Below are 20,462 nucleotides of genomic sequence, written 5' to 3' on the forward strand. Positions count from 1 at the left end.
CATGCTCATGTACTACCTTGAACAAACTACTTTGCAACAGGCAAGTCTGCAAGTGCTTCCTCCTGTTCTTGGGAGAAGAAAGGTTCCTTTGAGGGATCCAAATGTGAAAGGTGTTCAGTATTCATTCTGGATAGCATTAGTTCTTAGAGTTCTTCCTGTCATGAAGATGACCAGACTTACAATCATCCATCCTGAAATCCATGGTTCCTGCTCATGATTTAATTTTTTAAAATTTTATTAGTGCTTCGTTGGTTTAAATTTTCTGGCGAGGAAAAGTTCAGAAGAAGAGCAAATGAAAAAAGATCCTTCTAAAGTTATGCCTTAGAGGAACACAATTAATTTGTTTACATTTATGGAAGGTCAATTCAGAAATAGTAGGCTTAGTTTCATGAAGGATAAAGCAGCTTTACTGAATCCCTTGGAGGAGAAGGAATAAATTTATAGCTTAGATTTCTTCCTCTCCCAGTGAAACATGAGTTTCTCAAATTATATTCTGAAATTAAACTGTAGGCCAACTGAAAGCATGGACCACATGTGGACCAATGGGAGGTCACAAATGTCCCTAGTTTTATTTGAAAAGAAAATTTTAGCTGGGCTCGGTGGCTCAGCCTGTAATCCCAGCGCTTTGGGAGGCTGAGGTGAGTGGATTGCCTGAGCCAGCAGGTTTGAGACCTGCCTGGGCAACTTGGTGAGACATCTCTACAATAAATCAAAAAATTAGCCAGGCGTGGTAGCGCGCTCCTGTAGTTCCAGCTACTTGGAAGGCTGAGGCGGAAGGACTGCTGGAGCCCAGCAGGTCGGGCCACTGCACTCCAGTCTGGGTGACAGAGTGAGACTACAACTCAAAAAAAAAAAAAAAAGAAAGAAAGAAAAGAAAATTTTAACAGAAGGATCCTTGAATCTTTTTTCAGTTTCTCTCCTAACAACCCTATAGAAAGGTTCAGGAGTATCTTGGTTGCCTGCAACCAAGGTTGTTCTCTAAAAAAGTCACTGCCTGAGTCCAGCAGGTCAAGGCTGCAGTGGCTGTGTGCGTGCCACTGCACTCCCACCTGGGTGACAGGGTGAGACTCCGACTCAAAAAACAAAAAAAACCCAAATTAAAATGGAGGCATTTTGTTACTTTGTCCATCATCAGCTACTTGTTCATGAATGCTCTTGAATTATAAATTTTAATTTTAATGTCATTTTAATAAGAAACCTATTTACTAAGCATTAAAACAAAAGAATATATTAATAAGAATGGGGAAAGAAGTAAGAAAAAACCCTTCCAAATAGATTTGACTGAAAATCTGTTTTCCATATATTTAGAAATAAAAAAAGGTCCCAGTAATTTCATAAAGGTCCCAGTAATAATCTACACTTCTTCCATACCTAGAAATATGAGGTCTTAATGCTAAAAAAAAGTTGTATATCATTCATGAGAATTTCTCTAACTCTGCATTTCATAAAATAAATCACACAACTTTAAACAACATTAATTTATTATCTATCCTCTGTGTGTCACTTTAGACCATCTAGATAGAGACAAAATTTTGGAGTGTTGAATTTGGAATGTTGATTGATAAAAATATTACATAGCTGCTAATGGAGATTTTTAAAGTACAGTATAGTTCTAATTATGGCAATGCTTGTGTTTAAATGAATTAAGTATACATACATCTTCACATACAGTCCAAAAGGTCAGAAAAAATATTTACAAAATAAATATGTAGGGAATTTTAGAACTTCATTGATTCAGATAAACTGATGACTCCTTAATGAATCAGCATATAACTTTAGATTGTGTCAATAACTGTATACTGAATAAATTACTCTGATTATATTATTTTTACTAGGTTGGCAAGAAATTTTAAACTTGTACTAAAAATAAGACAGTACTGGTTTTGATGATTTGCTACATAATACTTATTGAAATAAAGTCAGTTATGGGTACAGGCCTTAACTACAATTTACCCTACAGCATATAAACTTTAAAAATTTCTTCACTTTCTCAAAATATTTGGATTATTACTCTTCTATTCAAGTTCTGAATCTTTATTATTATAACAAAAATTCTAAAATAATCCTTGTCATTTAATTTTAATTATCCAATATTTTGAAGGAAAACTGGCTATTAACTTAATTAGAAAATTTTTTTGCTTTTTAAAAATGTTATATCATGTAATAATCCTCTTGGTAACAAACTTTCTTACTTAATTTTATATGTTGCAAGACTATTACAAAATCTTAACCAGAATAGAATAAAATGCTAGTACATACAACATAACATTTGTTGTACTTGTAATATTTCAGTATGATATGCAGACAATAAACTTAAGGTTAGATCACTAAAGAATACATTGTTCTGCGGAGCTTAATTCCTTTTCCAAAATCTATGTATCTGGTTCGAGGTAAAGTGTTGAAAGCATCACAATTATATCTACTTTATGCATTCCTGATTAAAAGTAGAATGTGATTGTGAAAACTTGACATCAACAAAAAGAATGTCACTCTGTTACAATGCCAAAATTAATATTTTAAAGCAAATTAAGAAGGGAACACTGAGACTTAAAGAAGCAGTTTGTCATTCTTTTTTTTTAGAGATTACAACACACATACAATAAGTGAATTTTATCAAAATACAACACATTTCTTCTACATCCATAAAAATCAATTCCTATGTAAATAGTACTGAAAATCAACTAAAATGAGTTAAAATTTACAAAGAGTTGTTAAAGGGTTTCAATCAAAATTATTAAAACTATACAGTACAATAACCAATTGATAACATCTTGAAAGAAGTGCAATATTTGAGTTCCCATATTTTAAAAGTGCTGCTTATTTACTCTGACTAGTTAGAATGGAAAGTGAGTCCAACTCATTTTTGCAAAAATAATGTAGGCTGATGTTTCAGCTAGTCCTATAAAAATCTTAATTAAATCAAGATTGAAGAACAAAGCATAACAGATTAAAAACTACCAAATTACATTTCTTAGTAAATAAAAATGAATTGCAATAACGGAATATTGCTCTAATGAAAGGTTCCGGACTAGCCTCAACTAAAAACAGTTATTGGTCTTCTATGGCACTTTTTCTGGTCCAAATAACCATGCATTACTTCTTACCATTGCATGTTACTCAGATTTTATTCGATTACATAGACAGAACAAAAACAAAATTAATGGTTTGGATAAACAAAATTAATAACCCTCTATCATCAAATATTTGTTACAGTAACTAGGAACAAAGGCAGTTGGTGGTAAAACACTATTACACAGACAGACTTAGAAACCCTTTAAAGACTCTGAAGTGTTGAGTTCACATTTAATGTTACCTGCAGGAACAGCCCTTTAGTTGAACACCTTTGTACACTGGTGGGCCTCAAGGACCCTTCCCTTTACTCTACACGCTCCACAGCAATTCTCTATCACTGTGCCAGTTTCACAAACTTGCTTTGGTTTCCTAGCTCCATGCGTACTGTTTCCTTTTACTTTACCAAGGCAATGTAAGGTCAAACAAAAATCAAGAGGCTTTCCTAAACCTTCTTACATTTTGTGTTACAGGCAACATAATCTTAAAACTGGCCATTTTAGTTTCATTTGCTGCTTAAAATAAAAATTATAAATTAGGTTAAAAATGGAACACTAATTATAGAACAGATTGCAAGTACCACCATTTGCCAAAAAAAAAAAAAAAAAAAAAAATCAGAGAATTTCCTTGCACAGATAATGCATGGACATGCATCTACAGTAGAGTTAAAAATTTCCTGTAACTAAAAAATTAAAACTGAATCACCAGTAGCAAATGTAAGTCAATGGCTATGATAAAAACAGATCTGGCAGAGCTCATAAAATGCAATTATTGTCTTTTTTACTCTTTAAAAAAGACATTACGTAGTTTATTGCATTATTTTATTAGTAAAAACACATTACCATATAACTTTTCATTCTTTGCTTCCAGATTTTTATAGGAAATTACTGTTTTAATCTGGCCTTGGAAAGTGAACCCACCAGCACCACCTTCACCTACTCACGCTTCAATTCCATATACACATAGCAAAAGCCAACACTTCAAATCTTGCCCACATTAAAAAAAGTAGTTTCAGGAGAAAAACATTAATACCAGCTGAATAAAAATAAGGGCATAAAAGCTATGAGAGAGACAGCTCTGCCATCTCTCTCTGGGCTAAAATCAAGGCTAACTGTTGCCTTGCACACAGTTCATTCATGTGTATGAAATCCAAAAATAAACCTACCATCTATACAAAAACAACAGGTCTGTTTTTGTAGCCTTGATTGCTATGTTTAAAAACCTAACAAGTTTTACATGGTATGAATTCAACAGTCTCCTTTATATTCTGTACAGTGGTTCTTCCCCTCTAACCACAAGTTCCATCACTTCATTAATGTACAAATTGAACATAATTTTTTGAGTTCTTCTTTATATATAAAAATAGTCAAAATATTAATTTCCCCTGCAAGTATCTTCCAATAAATCTTGCTGCCCCTCCCACTTTTTTTTCCACAGTGCTTATGAGGAAACTTCTCGTACAATGATGAGTTCTACTGTATTCTGGAAAGTTTTTAGCAAGGACACTGCTTGTCCATGTTCAATATTGATAAAACTGTAGCCATTAGCCTAGAAGAAAGAGGAAAAATGCTTTTAGAAAAATACAGTAGTAATTCATCTGCATTTTTGCACTCAAATTTCTGCCATGTAGTTAACCTGGCAGAAAATAAGCATCACTTTGGCAATTTAAAATAACATATAGACTCATGGGCCCCACCCCATATCCACGGAAATAAAATATCTGAAGATGAAGTCCAGGAATCCGTACTTTGTACAAGTTTTCAGACAATTATTATGTAGCAGTCCAATGTCAGAAACTACTTGCTTAAGACAAAATGTCAGACAGGGTGTTCTGTATACCATACTGTATATCTGAGGTAACCAACTGCAGGGCTAGCAGGGGGAAAGGGCTACTCTTCTTATTTCTGGGAGCCATCAGATCAAGATCACCACACTGCTTATAATTAAGTCCGGTATTCATGGAGATCTTCCTGCATACTACACACAGTTCTAAATGTGTCACATGAATTAATCCTTTGATTCCAGTAATACTCAAAAAGGATTCATCTTATTTTAAAGAGAAGAAACCGGAAGCATTTCCCCTGAAACCAGAACAAGACAAGGCTGCCCACTCTCACCCCTCCTGTTCATCAGAGTGTTGAAAGTCCTAGTTAGAGGAATCAGACAAGAGAAGGAAATCAGGAGTATCCAAATAAGAAAAGAAGAAGTTCAGTTATCCCTCTTTGCTGACACTATGATGCCATACCTTGAAAATTCAAGGGAATCTGTCAAAATTTCCTGGCACTGACAAAGGATTTGGAAAAATCTCAGGGTACAAAATCAACATGTAAGAGGACAACCGCATTCTTATACACCAATAAACAGGCAGAGAACCAAATAAAAACACAATCTCATTCATATATATAGTCATTTTAAAAAAAAGAAATACCATGGCATCTTACTAATCAGAAATGAAGGACCTTTACCACAAAAACTATGTAACACTGCTCAAAGAACTCAAAGACACAAATGGAAAAATATTCATCGATCATGGATTAGAAGAACCAACACTGTTAAGATGTTCATCCTACCCAAGGCAATCTACAGATTCAACACAATACCCATTAAATTACCAACATCATTCTTCTCAGACCTGGAAACGACAATACAAAAATTCATATGGAAACATAAATGACCACGACTAGCCAATACAATCCTCAGCAAAAGAAACAAAGCAGGAGGTACCACACTTCCAGACTTTAAACTTTACTATAAGGCTACAATAATCAAAACAGCCTGGTATTGGTACAAGAATAGGCATACAGACCAATGGAACAGGACAGAAATTCTGGAAGCAAAACCTCAATTTCTCAACCAACTCATCTTCGGCAAAGCCTCCACCAACAACCACTGGGAAGAGGAGAACTTATTCAGTAAATGGTGCTAGGAAAATTGCCTGGCCACATGCAGAAAATTGAAACAAGACCCCTCCCTACTGCCATACATAAAAATCAACTCTAAATGGGTCAAAGACCTAAACATAAAACCTCACACTAGAAGAATCTTAGAAAACAAAGGAGACACCCTTACGGAAACTGGATAGGCAACCAATTCTTGATTAGACCCCAAAAGCCCATGTCATATGAGAAAAGACAGACAAGTGGGACCTCATCAAACTGAAAGCTTCTCAAAGCAAAAGAAACCATCAAGAAAGCAGGGAGACAGCCCACAAATGGGAAAACATATTTGTCAACTGTATATCTGACAAAGGCCTAACATCCAGGATTTACAAGGAACTTAAAGGTGCTAAAAGAAAACAAACAAACAGCCCTACTAAAAAGTGGGCAAAAGATATGAACAGGCACTTCTCAAAAGAAGATATAACGAGCAACCAACAGATACATGAAAACATGCTCAGCCTCACTAATCATCAAAGAAATGCAAATCAAAACCACCTAACTCCAATCAGGATGGCTATCATCAATAACTCAAAAACCAACAAACACTGGAGAAGATGCAGAGAAAAGGGAATGCTTCTACACTGTTGGTGGCAGTGTAAATTAGTACAACCTTTGTGGAAAACAGTGTTGTGATTTCTAAAAGATCTAAAAATCAACCTTCCAAATGACCCAGCAATTCCCTTCCTGGGAACATACCCAGAGGAACTCAAATCATTCTATGAAAAAGATACCTGTGCACGCTATGTTTATTGCAGCACTATTCACAATAGTAAAAACATGGAACCAATCATGCTGCCATGAACTGGATTAAAAAAATGTGGTACATATACACAATGGAATATTATGCAGTCATAAAGAAGGACAAAATTATGTATTTTGCAGCACCCTGAATGGATTTAGAATCTATCATACTCAGTGGACTATCACAGAAACAAAGAACTGAGTACCACATGTTCTCCCTCGTAAAGGGAGCCTAAACATTTACCATAACACGACAAGAAGGGATTGGTGGCAGCAAGGACACTGCCAGGGCAGGGAGGTGGGGGACACATAACATCAATCAGGGCACCTGATCCCAAACCAGGCAAAGTGAGGATCAACAGGAGGCCCAACCTTCACCTGTACGATGACCATTTATGTTCCTAACCCTGAACTGTACCCCACATCTTCAAAATAAAAAAGATAAAAGAGAGAGCACAGGCATGGAGATGTAAGGCAACTTCCTCAGTCACGAAATTGAAACCACAGATTTCCAAATGACCCCGAAAAATAAATGTGTACAACTATATGAGTGAGTGAGTGCATCTGTGTGTCTGGAGGTGGGCAGGGCAGAGGGTGAATACTAAAGACAATGTGGCAGATTATTAACAAATAGTTTATCAAATGAAGTATTTATAGGTGTTCGCCATATTTTTGTTTTGTTTTGATTTGGGGTCTTACTGTATTGGCCAGGATGGAGTACAGTGGTGTGATCATGGCTCAAAAAGTCTCAAGTTTCTGGGCTCAAGTGATCCTCTCACCTCAGTCTCCCAAGTAGATGGGATTACAGGTGTGCATCACCACAGCAGGCTAATTAAAAATTTTTTTTTTTGGAGAGACAAGGTATCACTATGTAGCCTAGGCTGGTCTCAAACTCCTGGCCCTAAGCAATTTTCCCATCTCAGCTTCCCAAAGTGCTGGGATTACAGGCATTGCCAACATGTCCAGCTCTAGTATTGAAGCTTTTCTTTAAGTTTGAAATTATTTGAAAATTAAAAAGTGTTGGAGGCAGTATTCAAACTCAGGTAGTCTGGTTCCTGAGTCTGTAATTTCAGCTACTAAACTTTAATATTTTTATCATTTTTATTGTTTGAGGGTTATTTATTTTTTTAAAGATTAATTTCTTATTTTATTTTAGACTTGAGGGTATATGCACAAGTTTGTTGCATGGATGTATTGTATAATGAGTTCTAGGCTTCTATGAAACTTATTACCCAAATAGTAAACCCTGTACCCAATAGGTAATTTTTCAATTCTTATCCCTAACCCCACTGTTGGAGTCCCCAGAGTTTATTATTTCCATGTTTATGTTCACATGTACCACTGTTTAGTCCCCATTTATAAGTGAGAAAATATAGTATTTAATTTTCTGTTACTGAGTTATTTCACTTAGGATAATGGCCTCCGGCTCCACCCATGTTGGTGCAAAGGACATGATTTCGCTCACTTTTATTACTGAGCAGCATTCCATGATGTATATATGTACAACATTTTCTTCATCCAATCAACTGTTGATGGACACTAAGATTGGTTCCATGACTTTGCTATCATGAAATAAACATACGTTGGTTCCATGACTTTGCTATCACTGCAATAAACATACGCGTGTAGATGTCTGAGATAATGATTTTCCTTTGGGGAGAAACCCAGTAGTAGGACTGCAGGGTCAAATGGTAGTACTATTTTCAGTTTAAAAGTTAATTTCAGAATTAATTTTTGAACTAACAACAGTGAAGGGAGGGGTAGAAAATGAGAGCTGTACTTATGTCTTAGGCTTGTCCTTCTAAGACAGAGCTACACTGCAAGTGTTTAGGTAAAAAAAGTAGCTGAGGAACAGAGAAAAGAAAATGAAATGGGAATATAAGAAGTGTTTCTCAGATTTTTACATTTTCTTCTCCATTTCTGATATGATGACACACCACATATCCAAGATAGTGGTAATCCAAGCATCCCACCCAAATTAGTAAAAATTAATAATCCTGAACTTAAACAAAATCCTATGTTATATCAAACATATAAGCATGATTTTCAAGGTATAAAGTAGAGACATTTTGAACTATGGAAACACTAGAGATTGTTGTAAAATGAAAACAAAAATAAGACTTATCTTAATTACCTGAATGATTTTATCACCTGGCTGCAGCAGTTTTGATGCTGGTCCTTCAGGCTGCACCCTTGTTACAAATATACCCTTTAGCAACAACAACAAAAGACAATTATTTACATATGCATAAATAACAGAAGATCGAAGCGCTTTCTTTCACACCATGCAAACATTTGAATCGTGGTACAAATTTTCTCCCTAAGTTGAATAATATTGTGACAAATCAGTTATTTTTGCCTCTGGTAATTCTGATTAGTATAGTGACTTCTGTTAAAGTGATAGAATTATTTCTATAGATATGCGGAAAAGCAATAAGAAAATTAAAAAATCACTTGATAAACATTCAAAATCTTTTACTTCAAATAATTAACCTGAAATTTCAGAACAAAAAGCTAAACAATACGAAGGGAAGCAAAGGTGATATCTGTCTAGATTTACATAAATATCTATTAGATTTTCACTTATGTATAAGCGGTACTGTTAGTAAATAAAACTTTATGGATGTTACAAGAATATATAAAGAAAACTTACATCGTCATCAGGTCTGAATGGGTTTCCTCTACCCCCGACACCTCCTGATATGCTAAATCCAAGTTCCGGGTCCTTTTCAACCCTCACTCGAATCTGAGTTAACGTGAAAGTCAAGGAAACTACTGTTACTCTTTTAAAAAAAGTTATAACACAACAATATCCATATTTAAATATTTGTGAATTAAGTTCAAGCAAACAAATGTAAGAATTCTTCAAAAATAAACATTTGGTCAGATAAAGTGAACACGCATAGAATATTATGTTAATAAGTTAGTGAGTTAAAGGCACAGTTGGTATTAAATGTAAAGCACAGCTCCTAACTTTATGTCTGATGAGGATGTGGAATTGATTCATGTTGACCCTATTATACTTTGTAGACATCACAGATTTTAATGGCATAGCGCATAAACACAAAACACATATATTATTATCAGTTTCTAATTGTGGGATATCTAAATTACATAGTATCTATGTCCACTGGCTTGTTTAGGAACGTATCTAAAAGATCTTGGTAGTTCTGAATATTAACTCTTCAATTCCTGAATCTGTCTATATGCTTCAAAGGAGTTGGTACTTTAAAATATGACCAACTGATAGTTTTTGTAGTCAAGTTAGAAGAAAAGATATAAGAACTGAACTTTTATTATAAAAGACTCCCTTTCACCAGAGACTCAACCAAAATAAATAAAGCATTTGATCTCTACCTAAGTTTCTAACATCAATGAACTATGAAGACATATGAATGAATGTATGGCTCATGATTTTTTGAATATTTTTAAGATTAAATACTCAAAGTAGTTAGAGTCTATAGCCAAATTTCAAAATTTAAGGAATTAAGATTCTAAGTGTCACAGAACAATTTCAGATCAACAGTCTACTATTGATATTCCTGAGGAATGTCTGACTACTGGAGTATCAACCAGTTTTGGGCAAACTACCACCTTAGAATAAAAAAATCATGCCCAAAACACTAAATCCTATGTCATACGATCATAAAGTCAAGTAAAAACTACAAAAACTACCAAGTTTAACACTTCATAAACTTGACATAAAAGCAAAACTTTAAATGGTAAAAACTTTGTTAAAGTTCTATATGGATTTTTTGCTAATAATTAAGTAACCTAGAAAAATACATAAAAAGCTTAGTCTCATATTTCAGATAGTCTTGATTGTTCTTACCTCTTGCTTTGCCAGTTCATGGCCTTGTCTAGGAGAACAATGGGGCTGTGTATATGGAGGCTGGTGGGCCACTTTCAGCATCAAGTAATCAATTAGTTGTTCTCTAGAGGGATGCCTTGCCACAGATGCCTGAGGGGGGTGATGTATTTGACTATAATTTGCCTGAGGCCTGAGAGGCTGGCCCATCTGTCCATTACTCAAAGGCATCTAAGAAAAACATGAAGTGTCTTAAAATGACCAATAATAATGTCTTATTACAAATACTTTGATTTTTTTTCTTGGAGCATTAAAAAAACACCATCGTTTTCACATTCTAATAAATCAAACAATACCACGCTTATTGTTTTTCTCTCATTTTAAACCTTAAAAGAAAAAAAAGCTATTAATGTCTTAATTATAAACTTGCCTGGGTTCACGCTGATAGATTCACTCTTATAAGCTTTCAAATAAAAGTATATCATATGTACGTTTTAAATGTTTCTTTAGCTATTCCTGTCTTTTGTTAGATGTACCTATCTTTCTTATGGTAATCAGATGTCAAAATAGCAAATAGTATGTCAAGATTTTACAATTTAAGCAAGCCTGTTAGAAGTGTGTTTTTTCCCATTCTATACTTAATCAAAGTATACTTCATACACAAAAGGTGCACTTGCTGATTTTTCCCCAGAAAAAAAAGTAGCTAATTTTGTGGTAAATGTTTTTCCAAATTTTTATATTGTTCTACTTTTACCCTTCCTTTCCAGATTAACAAGTCAATTCAGCTATCTATTGACTGATTTATTCATTTGTATGTGTGTATGCTAGCAATTTTTAAACTCTCTAAACATTAATTCCATAGACTATTAACCACAAAAAAATAAATGTTGAAATTCTACTTTATTTTTCACAAGTTAAACAAAAAGCTTGAGATTATTAGTTTGTTGGTGTTAAAGAAGCACCTTTGTTTTAACGTCTCTCTTTTAAAGAATGAACCTGACTTAAAATCACTTTTGCAGAAATGTGACTAACAGTTAACGTGAGAGGCTACAGTCATATTACAAATATTTGCATATAAAACATTTTGTATAGAAAAAGTGCTTAAGTTATTCAATCATTTAAAACTTCCTTGTCGTTGGTTATTAACAGAAAGGAACCCTCTTCCACAAGGAAATTATGGGAAAACTATGAGGGAAACAGTTGAGCCTCATTTCCCTAAAATCATCCAAAAACAGAAAAGTCTGGGGAAAGATATGGCAACAGTTTTAGTACTGCATGTTCTTATGCGAACCTTGCTGAAAGATACAAAGTTTAGCTTTAGTGAAAATGTATTAAAAAAAAAAAGAGGGTATTCTTTTTCATTGTTGCACTATGTTAATTACACTTGAGAACTTAGTTAATTCTGAAGTCTGAGAATATACATGGGTATTTTGTGACAGGACACAAGGATATTACTCTATGACAAATCTTATATTGGTGGTGACAAGGAAAATGAGGTGCTGTATTATCTTTGTATCCCTGTATTTTGGGGGGAATCAGTGGTTGTTTATTACTTGATCACTGTAGATTTAATGCAATTGATCTGTCATCAGCTGTTTGTGCTGATGTTTTATTACTTATGATACTTATGATTTTATTCCTTAGATAAAACCCTTGCTTTTCTCTATGTTTATACCATTTATTCTTATATGCAGATTCAGCATCTTTCTCCTGGAAAAAATTCAGATGATAATTACTTCTGATCTTTCCTTAAGACCCCCTGACTTCCTGGATATTTGGTCTTGCCTACATAAATTTTAAACATACACATGGAATATATTAAGCTATGATTAGCAGATGGCTCAGTAGGCTAAAAATCATAAAGCAAATGCAGTAACCTAAACCATAAAGAAAAAGAAACTGGATGACAGAGTTCAGAAAAAATGGTAAAATAAATAGATACATATGAACTTATAAACTAGATGATGGATGTCTATTCTCAAGAACAACGTATAAGTTTTAAATAATAAATGATTATGCTACATAATTATATCAGGTTATACTAGAGGTATGAAACTACTTAAGAAAATGAAATCCATTTCTGAATGAGTGACATTTTTTGGGCTACTAAAGTACTAAGAATAGAATAACTATTATCTATTCTATCATATACAGAAGTCTTTCAATATAATTTCTAATTATCTTTGAAGTATCTTCTAAATGACTTTAGCAATAGTAAGATTCAAGGATGAAGAATTTAAGACAAGCTATCTTCCACTCTCCAACAGGTTTATTATCAGGAATGCCAAAAGTCCTTGATTCAAAAGATAAAATAAGTAGGTGGTACTAAAGAAATCCAAATACAACAATAAAATAAATGCCCAGTGTGGAAAAATCATGGAATAAACTAAGAAATAGCAGAGTAAAATTCTATTTTGTATTTGATTTTTTAAAAAAATCCTTAGTAATCAAGGGGGAAAAGCCCTCAAAAAACCATATTCGGCTAAAGCACAAATGATATTTAGAGTTCAAAAGTTGCAAAATATAGTAAGCTCACAGAGACTACTTTATTCTTTTCCTGAGCACCTACTTTCATCAGGCTGTCAGAAGGAACATCTTTGTGACTAAATGTAGCTGATGAGTAGTTCTGCTGTCCTGAAATGAATATATCATCTTGACAAGGATCTCCTGGACTGGATGTCTGGGGATGCTTCAAATGAGGGGAAAAGAAAAAGTAAACAAATAACGCTCTTTAAGGTGTGAAACAAAAATGATGATGACACCTGAGAAGAGTAGGAAAAAAATATTGCTAGATAATGGAAAGATGAAGGCACAAATCAAACATCACTGTCATTAATTAGTATCTTAAGCTTCTTCCAAAAGTACATGGCAAGATGTTTGTTCTTGTAATGTGTGAAAAGTTTATATGTATATAAGCTACAAATCTATTTTTTAAATAATGCACACATGTAGAAGATAAATTTTTCAATGTCCTTTTTTCCTTTTAGTTTTATTTACAGCAACACCTAGCCTTTAACCCTTTTGAGCTAAAAATTTAGTTATTAGTCAAAGTTAGGAATCTCAAATTTTAAGACCAACTAAAATATACTCATGTTGAGCACTACAATAAGGATTTCTGGTTAAAAAAAAAAGAAAATTTAATTGCTGTTTTTTAAGAGCACAGTACCACACAGGATTTTTTTCCCCTAAATTTTAATGATGAACAGCACCAATACACTTATAGTCTTATAAAGCTTGCTTTATTAGGATAGTAAGATTGGAGTGTGAAATAAAAAAACAAATACAAAACTTCCTTTAGCTGAATTCTGTCACATTAATATTAGTTCAATATTTTCAAAGGCACTGACTTGGAGAAATGCTGTTAAAATTAATTTACCAGTTCATATCTAAATATACCAAATAATATCCTTATATTATAGCTTACTTTATGGATAGCTTTAGAGGAAAAATAGGCTCAATCTCATTATCCCTGAAAATTTCTTACTGTAAATGTGCTGAGAAACAAGACACCTATGTTTTTCACTTTAATTTTAGTCCTAAACACATTCCTGTATATATTTTAGAAAGTAAAACATTATGATAAATAGCACTATTGTTACTTTCCAAACAGTATATAACCGGAAATACAGAAATGCAAAGTACATCATGATGTCAAAAAATAATCACAAATCTATTTTGTTATAGTACAAGATACATACAAGCTTAAAGACTTATAATAATTTAATCGTAGAAATTATATCTGTAGCAGATCTATTATGTGCAGTTAGTTGATAGTTCAAACCATGGCTTAGAATTTCTGGATGTGGTTTTTGTCTAATTTTGTGTATTTATGCAATGAACGTTTTATTTTCATTCTCCTTTTTTAGATGTGCTTTTAGAATACATAATAATCAATTTATCTCACAGGTTTAATTTTTTTTTTTTTTTTGAGTCAGGATCTCCACTCTCTCACCCAGGCTAGAATGCAGTGGCAGCCTCGGCTTCTTGAGCTCAGTCTCCTGAGTAGCTGCACTATAGACTACAGGCACACACCACCATGCCCACGTAATTTTTTGATTTTCTGTAGAGACGAAGTTTCACTATGTTGCCCAGGCTGGCCTCACATTCCTAGGCCCATCACAGCTTGAAATTTAAACTCAAGCCTGAATGTACAACTATACTTATCTATTTTTTAAAAGAACAAGCCTATCACGAATGAAAAAGTAAAATTCAATGGACTCAAAGGCTCTGAATTTAAGAAAAGCAAGCACAAAATGTTACTGTAAAAAAATTTTGGAAAGAACAACTGTTTGAGATTACCATGAATGGCAAAGATTACCCGAGCTAACAAAGCCACTGGTCTTTACCCAGGGCGTCTTTTGAAAAGAGAGCTTAAAAGTCACCACCCTTCTCTCTCCTTTCAAATTGAGGAGTTTCAAAATGATTGCTACTGCTGCAACAGCATAGAAACCATGTGGTGGCATGTGACAGAGGACAGGGTAAGACTAGGTCAGGGGCAGCCCAAGCAAAGTAAATCTAGGAGACTGCTCCTATTCTAGAATACAACAGAGCAAAGCCAGGAATGTATTAAGAAAGGGGGGTGTGGGGTGTGGGTGGGTACACTTCACTCAGGAAAAAGCAAAGGATCTGAAAGCAATCAAACAGTTACCCTGGAAACCATGGGGGGGCATAAAATGGGGTGCTAAAGGGGAAAAGGTCTTTTCAGCATGGAAGGAGGGGGCAGAAGGAACCTTTTTTTGTGTTTTAAACAGGATTTACTGAGAAGACAGAAAAGCCACCAGAGCAGGAAGGGACCCGAGGGGGTTACCCGAAAACACTTCTTTAGAGACCAAGCTATACTTCAAATTATTACAGAAAAAAAGGAAATCTTAAAATAGAGCCATGCCAGAGTTGCTCTGTTCTCACCTCTTCTCAGCCACACTGAACTTTCATTAAAATAATAAACCTTTCTTCTTCACTACTAAGGACTATGGTAAAATGTGAGTAATAAAGGATTTGGGGTTTTGCCTTTTCATTGGTACTTATTACTATTTTTTTTTAGCCCCACATTTAATCATTCTCAGTAAATATGATTAAACTTAGTTCCAGAAAGTGCTTTTTAAAAAATAATTATTTAAAAAAATTTTTATTTAGAGACAAGGTCCTGCTATGTTGCCCAAGCTAGTTTCAAACTCCTGGGCCCAAACAATCCTCTCACTTTGGCCTCCCAAAGTGCTGGGATTACAAGCATGAGCCACCGAGCTCGGCCAAGATAGTGCTTTTTATTAGCCAGGTCTCAATCACTAGAGTTAAAATTATTCCTCCCTATAACCAACCTATGTATTACACAGGGCATAGCCTTAAAACTTTGAGTTAGGAATAGCAAACTAGTTTTAATATTGAGAGGAAAAAAATCCTTCAAAGAATATGTTTTTTTTAAAAAAACTCTCAAACAGCTATTCCTCTTATTCACCCTGTTTGCATAAATAAACAAGAGCTGACTACATTATTAGCTTATGACCCGAGAAATTGAAGAGATAAAGACTAATCAGCTTTGAAGAAAGATTTAGAACTAAGCCATGGAAGAACTTGGAAGAGATCAAGGTCCCTAACCCACAGTAAAATTTTTCCTCGAAACATGTGCAATTTAGGGTCTTCTCTTCCACACGCTGGAAGCACCAGTCCAGTGTAGGTACTCACTCGAAAAGTGTGCCCGCCAGAACCTCTTCCTTCTGCAGCACTCAAGGCAAGACTGCCCTGGCTGCCATGCAGATCCCTAGAGCTGCCACAGTGAAAACTGCTTACAGCAGTGAAATTGGAATTAAAGGACCTTGACAGCATGCTCTGAATAAAGAGGGATAGATTTAACAGAGATTAGTGAAGCATGCAAAATCCACAAGACATGTTATGTGCATAGACTTATTTACAAGGAACCCCAAACCACACAGAAATATCATGCAACACCAAATTTTCAGAGCCACTGAAAGAAATGGGCAGTATTCATCATATTATTTACATGACAATATACACACATATAAATTACATGTAAATGCAACCATTCACATGTTTAAGCACCAAGGAAGAAAGTGCAGACATATACAATGCTATTTCCTTTACTTCCAACACATCTTATTATAGATGTTAGAAAATAGGAGTTGGACCCATACCCAGATGTATATCTATGTAGTCATACATGAAAACACAAACTAACTTCTCTATATAAAAACAGATTTAAATTAAATTAATTTCTAGAGACTCTAAGTCTAATTCTATCTGATTAACTAAACAGCGCTTAAATACACATGCTACAGCACAAAAACTTGAAAAAGAATACCTGGCTTATGGGCATTTCAATTTCTAAAAAAATTATCTTCCATATTTAGACAAATATCTTACATTAGAGAAAAGTGTAACATACACATAACTTTAGGATATAACTTTTTTTTTTTAAAGAAATGGGGTCTTGCTCTGTTGTCCAGGTTGGCTCCTGCCTCAGCCTCCCCAGTAGCTGGATATACATTTAAAATGCTCCTGCCGCTCTATAATTACCAGAATAAGAAAAATAGAAAATGTATCTGCAGCAAATTTTTCCCCTTCAAATAAATACATATTAAAGATCACTGTACTTTAGGAGTTAATGGTGGCTTAGGCTGCTTAAATTTGAAAAGCCACTGATGGAATCCTCCCATAGATTTGAGTTTGCGTGAATATCTACTTGCCAATCCCAGGACTGTCTGATGAGGCACCTCGATAAATGCACTGCCTGACTCATTATTTCTACTTATTTCCAGCACTGTTAACTGCTGTTCATGTGGATGCTTTTAGTTATGTCCCTGAGTATTATTGAGGGCTTAATGGCCAAACTGAGGAAGCCACATTTTGGGCATTTGTATATTATTCTTAGTAAACATATTCCTTCTCCAGATTTTGAAACTGGTATCTAATAACAAGAAACATTAATACAGGGTTCAAGAAAAAAACTACCTATAAAATTAACAGGTACACTTTTAGTTATGTTGTGGATTCTAAAGTAATGACTAAAGAAAAAGCTAAACTTACAGCCCAGGCTCGCATTTTCCCAAACCATTTCACCAGGGATACGGCTTCAGCAGAGGCAATTCAGAGGCTCCATAAACATTTAATTGGAATATAAAGCTAAAGAAATCATTCATATACACACACACAAACATACGTAAGTAAAACACTCATTTGTTACACACAGAACTTTAACATGTGGTTAACTGGAATGGCCTGATGCCCTTTTAATGATACATAGATCTTGGAACAAAGCCTTTTCTGTCCTCTCTGAACATGAGCTTACTGTAAAATATTTCACTGACTAATCAAGCTGAAGCTCAAAACAGGTTTGGTTTTGAATTCAGGCTTGTGCCTAAACATCCACATTAAACTGCATTGATTATGAAGAGCTCGGTTAAATGTCAGGCAAGGTATCCTGAGCAATGTTGTTCACTATATAATGATAGCTGTATAATAACCAGTGAAGTGAACATAACATCATGTTGGGCTAATCATATTATGGCTTGGAGTACTTCACATCTGAGTTTTTCTTTAATAAGAAATATTAACAAATGCTGATATTAGTAACAATTCAACTATGAAATACAAGTTTTTATTCCTTTTTTGAGTTGGAGTCTCACTCATCGCCCAAGCTTGAGTGCAGTGGGACACTCACGGCCACCCAAGCGTCGACCTGCTGGGCTCAGGCGACCTTCTACCTCAGCCTTCCAAGTCTAAAAGTACAGGCACATGCTACACACCTGGCTCATTTTTTAATTTACTGTAGAGATGAGGGCGCACCAAGCTGCCCAGGCTGTTCTCGAACCGTGGGCTCAGGCAATCCCCTCAACTCGACCTCCCGAAGTGCTACCATGCCTGGTCTTTATTCCTTTTTAAGCCATCCTATTAGTCTTGAGATTTTTCAAGGTGACATTGATTTTATATGTCTGTATTCCAAGTACAGTTTTGGGGTTTTATTTTGTCAAGGGGAGGGCAGAAAGGTAAGTATTAAAAGACTTAAAAGCATTTAAGCTTCAATAAACTATCTAGTATTATAAATTCTCAGATGAACAAAATAGCAAATCTTAACTTGAGGACTTAGGCTCATGAGGTAGGGCAGGCATTGTGAAATCTCCTGGGAAAATATTAAAATGTCCATTATGTCATCAGAATTATGATGGAAGATGAGGGCAATAAATAGAGCTCCTCCATCACCCTGCTACCACTTTGAACCACTGCTTTGAAGTTTGGAGTCTAAATCCTGCTGCTGATATTAAAGTAGCTAATTACTAATATATGTAGCGCTTTCAATATGCTTATGCTGCCCACACATTCTGAGTCCCACATCCAATGAATAAGAGAATGAATGCAGCAAAAGGAGCTTCTATAAATAAAACAAGGAAAACTCTCAGACTCACAGTTAATGTTTTTAGAACATTTTGAACATATGAAAAGAAAAGCATCCTCATACTAGGGGACTTGCAGAAGTAAAATTAAAATAGAGTTAATTTGCACTGGGCAAATTATCCAAATTATGCTTTAATATTAAGCATACAAAATTATTTTTATTGAATGAACTTATTTTTAGGAGGATGGTGGCAGAGCAGTGATAAATTACTCTCAGACAAATCAGAAGAACATATATGACATTATTTACAGGGGTTATGTTCAAGTTTGCATACAAAGTAAAAAAACAAAAAAAAAACCCAAATGGTCAAAATTAATCCTTGAAAATCTCTGAAATCCCTCAAAATATACAACATAAACGGTTTTTATATAGCAAACCTACAGTGTAAAGTTTGAGAACCACTGATCTAGATCAAAGAAAGAACAAAAGTAAAACCTAGATACAAATGTTTGGTTATTTCAAACCATCCTGCCTTAAAATGGTTAGTTCCACAGCAGCCAGTGGTAGAGGAGAAGGGAGGATGCTGAAAAAATCTTCAGTGTGTACACAACACTGAACTTGAATGGACCGCTATTTGGAATAACAAGCCATGTCTAGCAACATTAGCACTTTAAAGTTACTTAAAACAATATATTTATCGTTTCAGTATCTCTCACTTTTTTCTTACCATATGCAAAGTATTGCCAAGGGAAACTCACTCATTCATATGGTTTGTATCTCAAATTTGCACAACTAACTCTAATTTCATATTGTGCTCCAAGCTACTTGTACACACTATTATCACGTCAATTCAAAAGCAAGCAAGTTACCTTTTTGCCAAACCTCCACATTGTACCACACTGCTTCAAAGATTACATTCTCCTAAATGCCAAAATGTTTCTTTCTTTTTTTTAATGTTAATGTCCAAATATCCCAAATCAGAAATCTTGGCTACTTTGTGACTCCTTTCTCTCATCCAATCCCTAAAACTAATTTTCATCTTGTTTTTTTCAGATTCATCCCCACTACCGCTATAATCCTACCCCAGGTAGGTATCATTTGGCTGCTTTATTATTGAATTGTTTCCTAAACTACCTTTTATCAATTCATCCTGAACAAAGGCTGAGGCGGAAGGATCACTGGAGCCCAGCAGGTCAAGACTGCGGTGGCCGGGAGCGTGCCACTGCACTCCAGTCTTGGCAACAGAGTGAGACTCCAAGTCAAAAAAAAAAAAAGTAGTGCTCTACTTCAATAGTCCTATCTTTTGTGATTACTCTTACATTTATCATTAGTGCTTAATCTTTCAAAATGTAAACAGCCGGGCTCAGTGGCTCAGCCTGTAATCCCGCGCCTTTGGAAGGCTGAGGTGAGTGGATTGCCTGAGCCCGCGGGTTCGAGACCCACCTGAGCAGCGAGACTTCATCTCTATAACAAATCAAAAAATTAGCTGGGCGTGGTAGTGCACGCCTGTAGTTCCAGCTACTTGGAAGGGCTGAGGCAGATGATCACCGGAGCCCAGCAG

The 20,462-nt window shown here is 34.9% G+C and overlaps 1 protein-coding gene across 1 annotated transcript in view; it reads right to left on the minus strand.

The window, feature by feature from the left end:
• Positions 1 to 2,547: 2,547 nt before the first annotated feature.
• The window catches only part of ERBIN (erbb2 interacting protein), a 149,472-nt gene continuing 131,557 nt past the window's right edge, over positions 2,548 to 20,462 (minus strand). Inside the window, exons 22-26 of the mRNA XM_008056389.2 lie at positions 16,237 to 16,380; positions 10,582 to 10,788; positions 9,403 to 9,495; positions 8,884 to 8,958; positions 2,548 to 4,617 (exon numbers count right to left, since the gene is read on the minus strand). Of these exons, the coding sequence (XP_008054580.2) occupies positions 4,510 to 4,617; positions 8,884 to 8,958; positions 9,403 to 9,495; positions 10,582 to 10,788; positions 16,237 to 16,380 (627 nt within the window). The 3' untranslated portion in view covers positions 2,548 to 4,509. The remainder of the gene's footprint in view (positions 4,618 to 8,883; positions 8,959 to 9,402; positions 9,496 to 10,581; positions 10,789 to 16,236; positions 16,381 to 20,462) is intronic.

The sequence above is a fragment of the Carlito syrichta genome, unplaced genomic scaffold (assembly GCF_000164805.1).
Source record: "Carlito syrichta isolate Samal-C Ts95f unplaced genomic scaffold, Tarsius_syrichta-2.0.1 Scaffold302339, whole genome shotgun sequence".
In the NCBI taxonomy this organism is placed as follows: domain Eukaryota; kingdom Metazoa; phylum Chordata; class Mammalia; order Primates; family Tarsiidae; genus Carlito; species Carlito syrichta.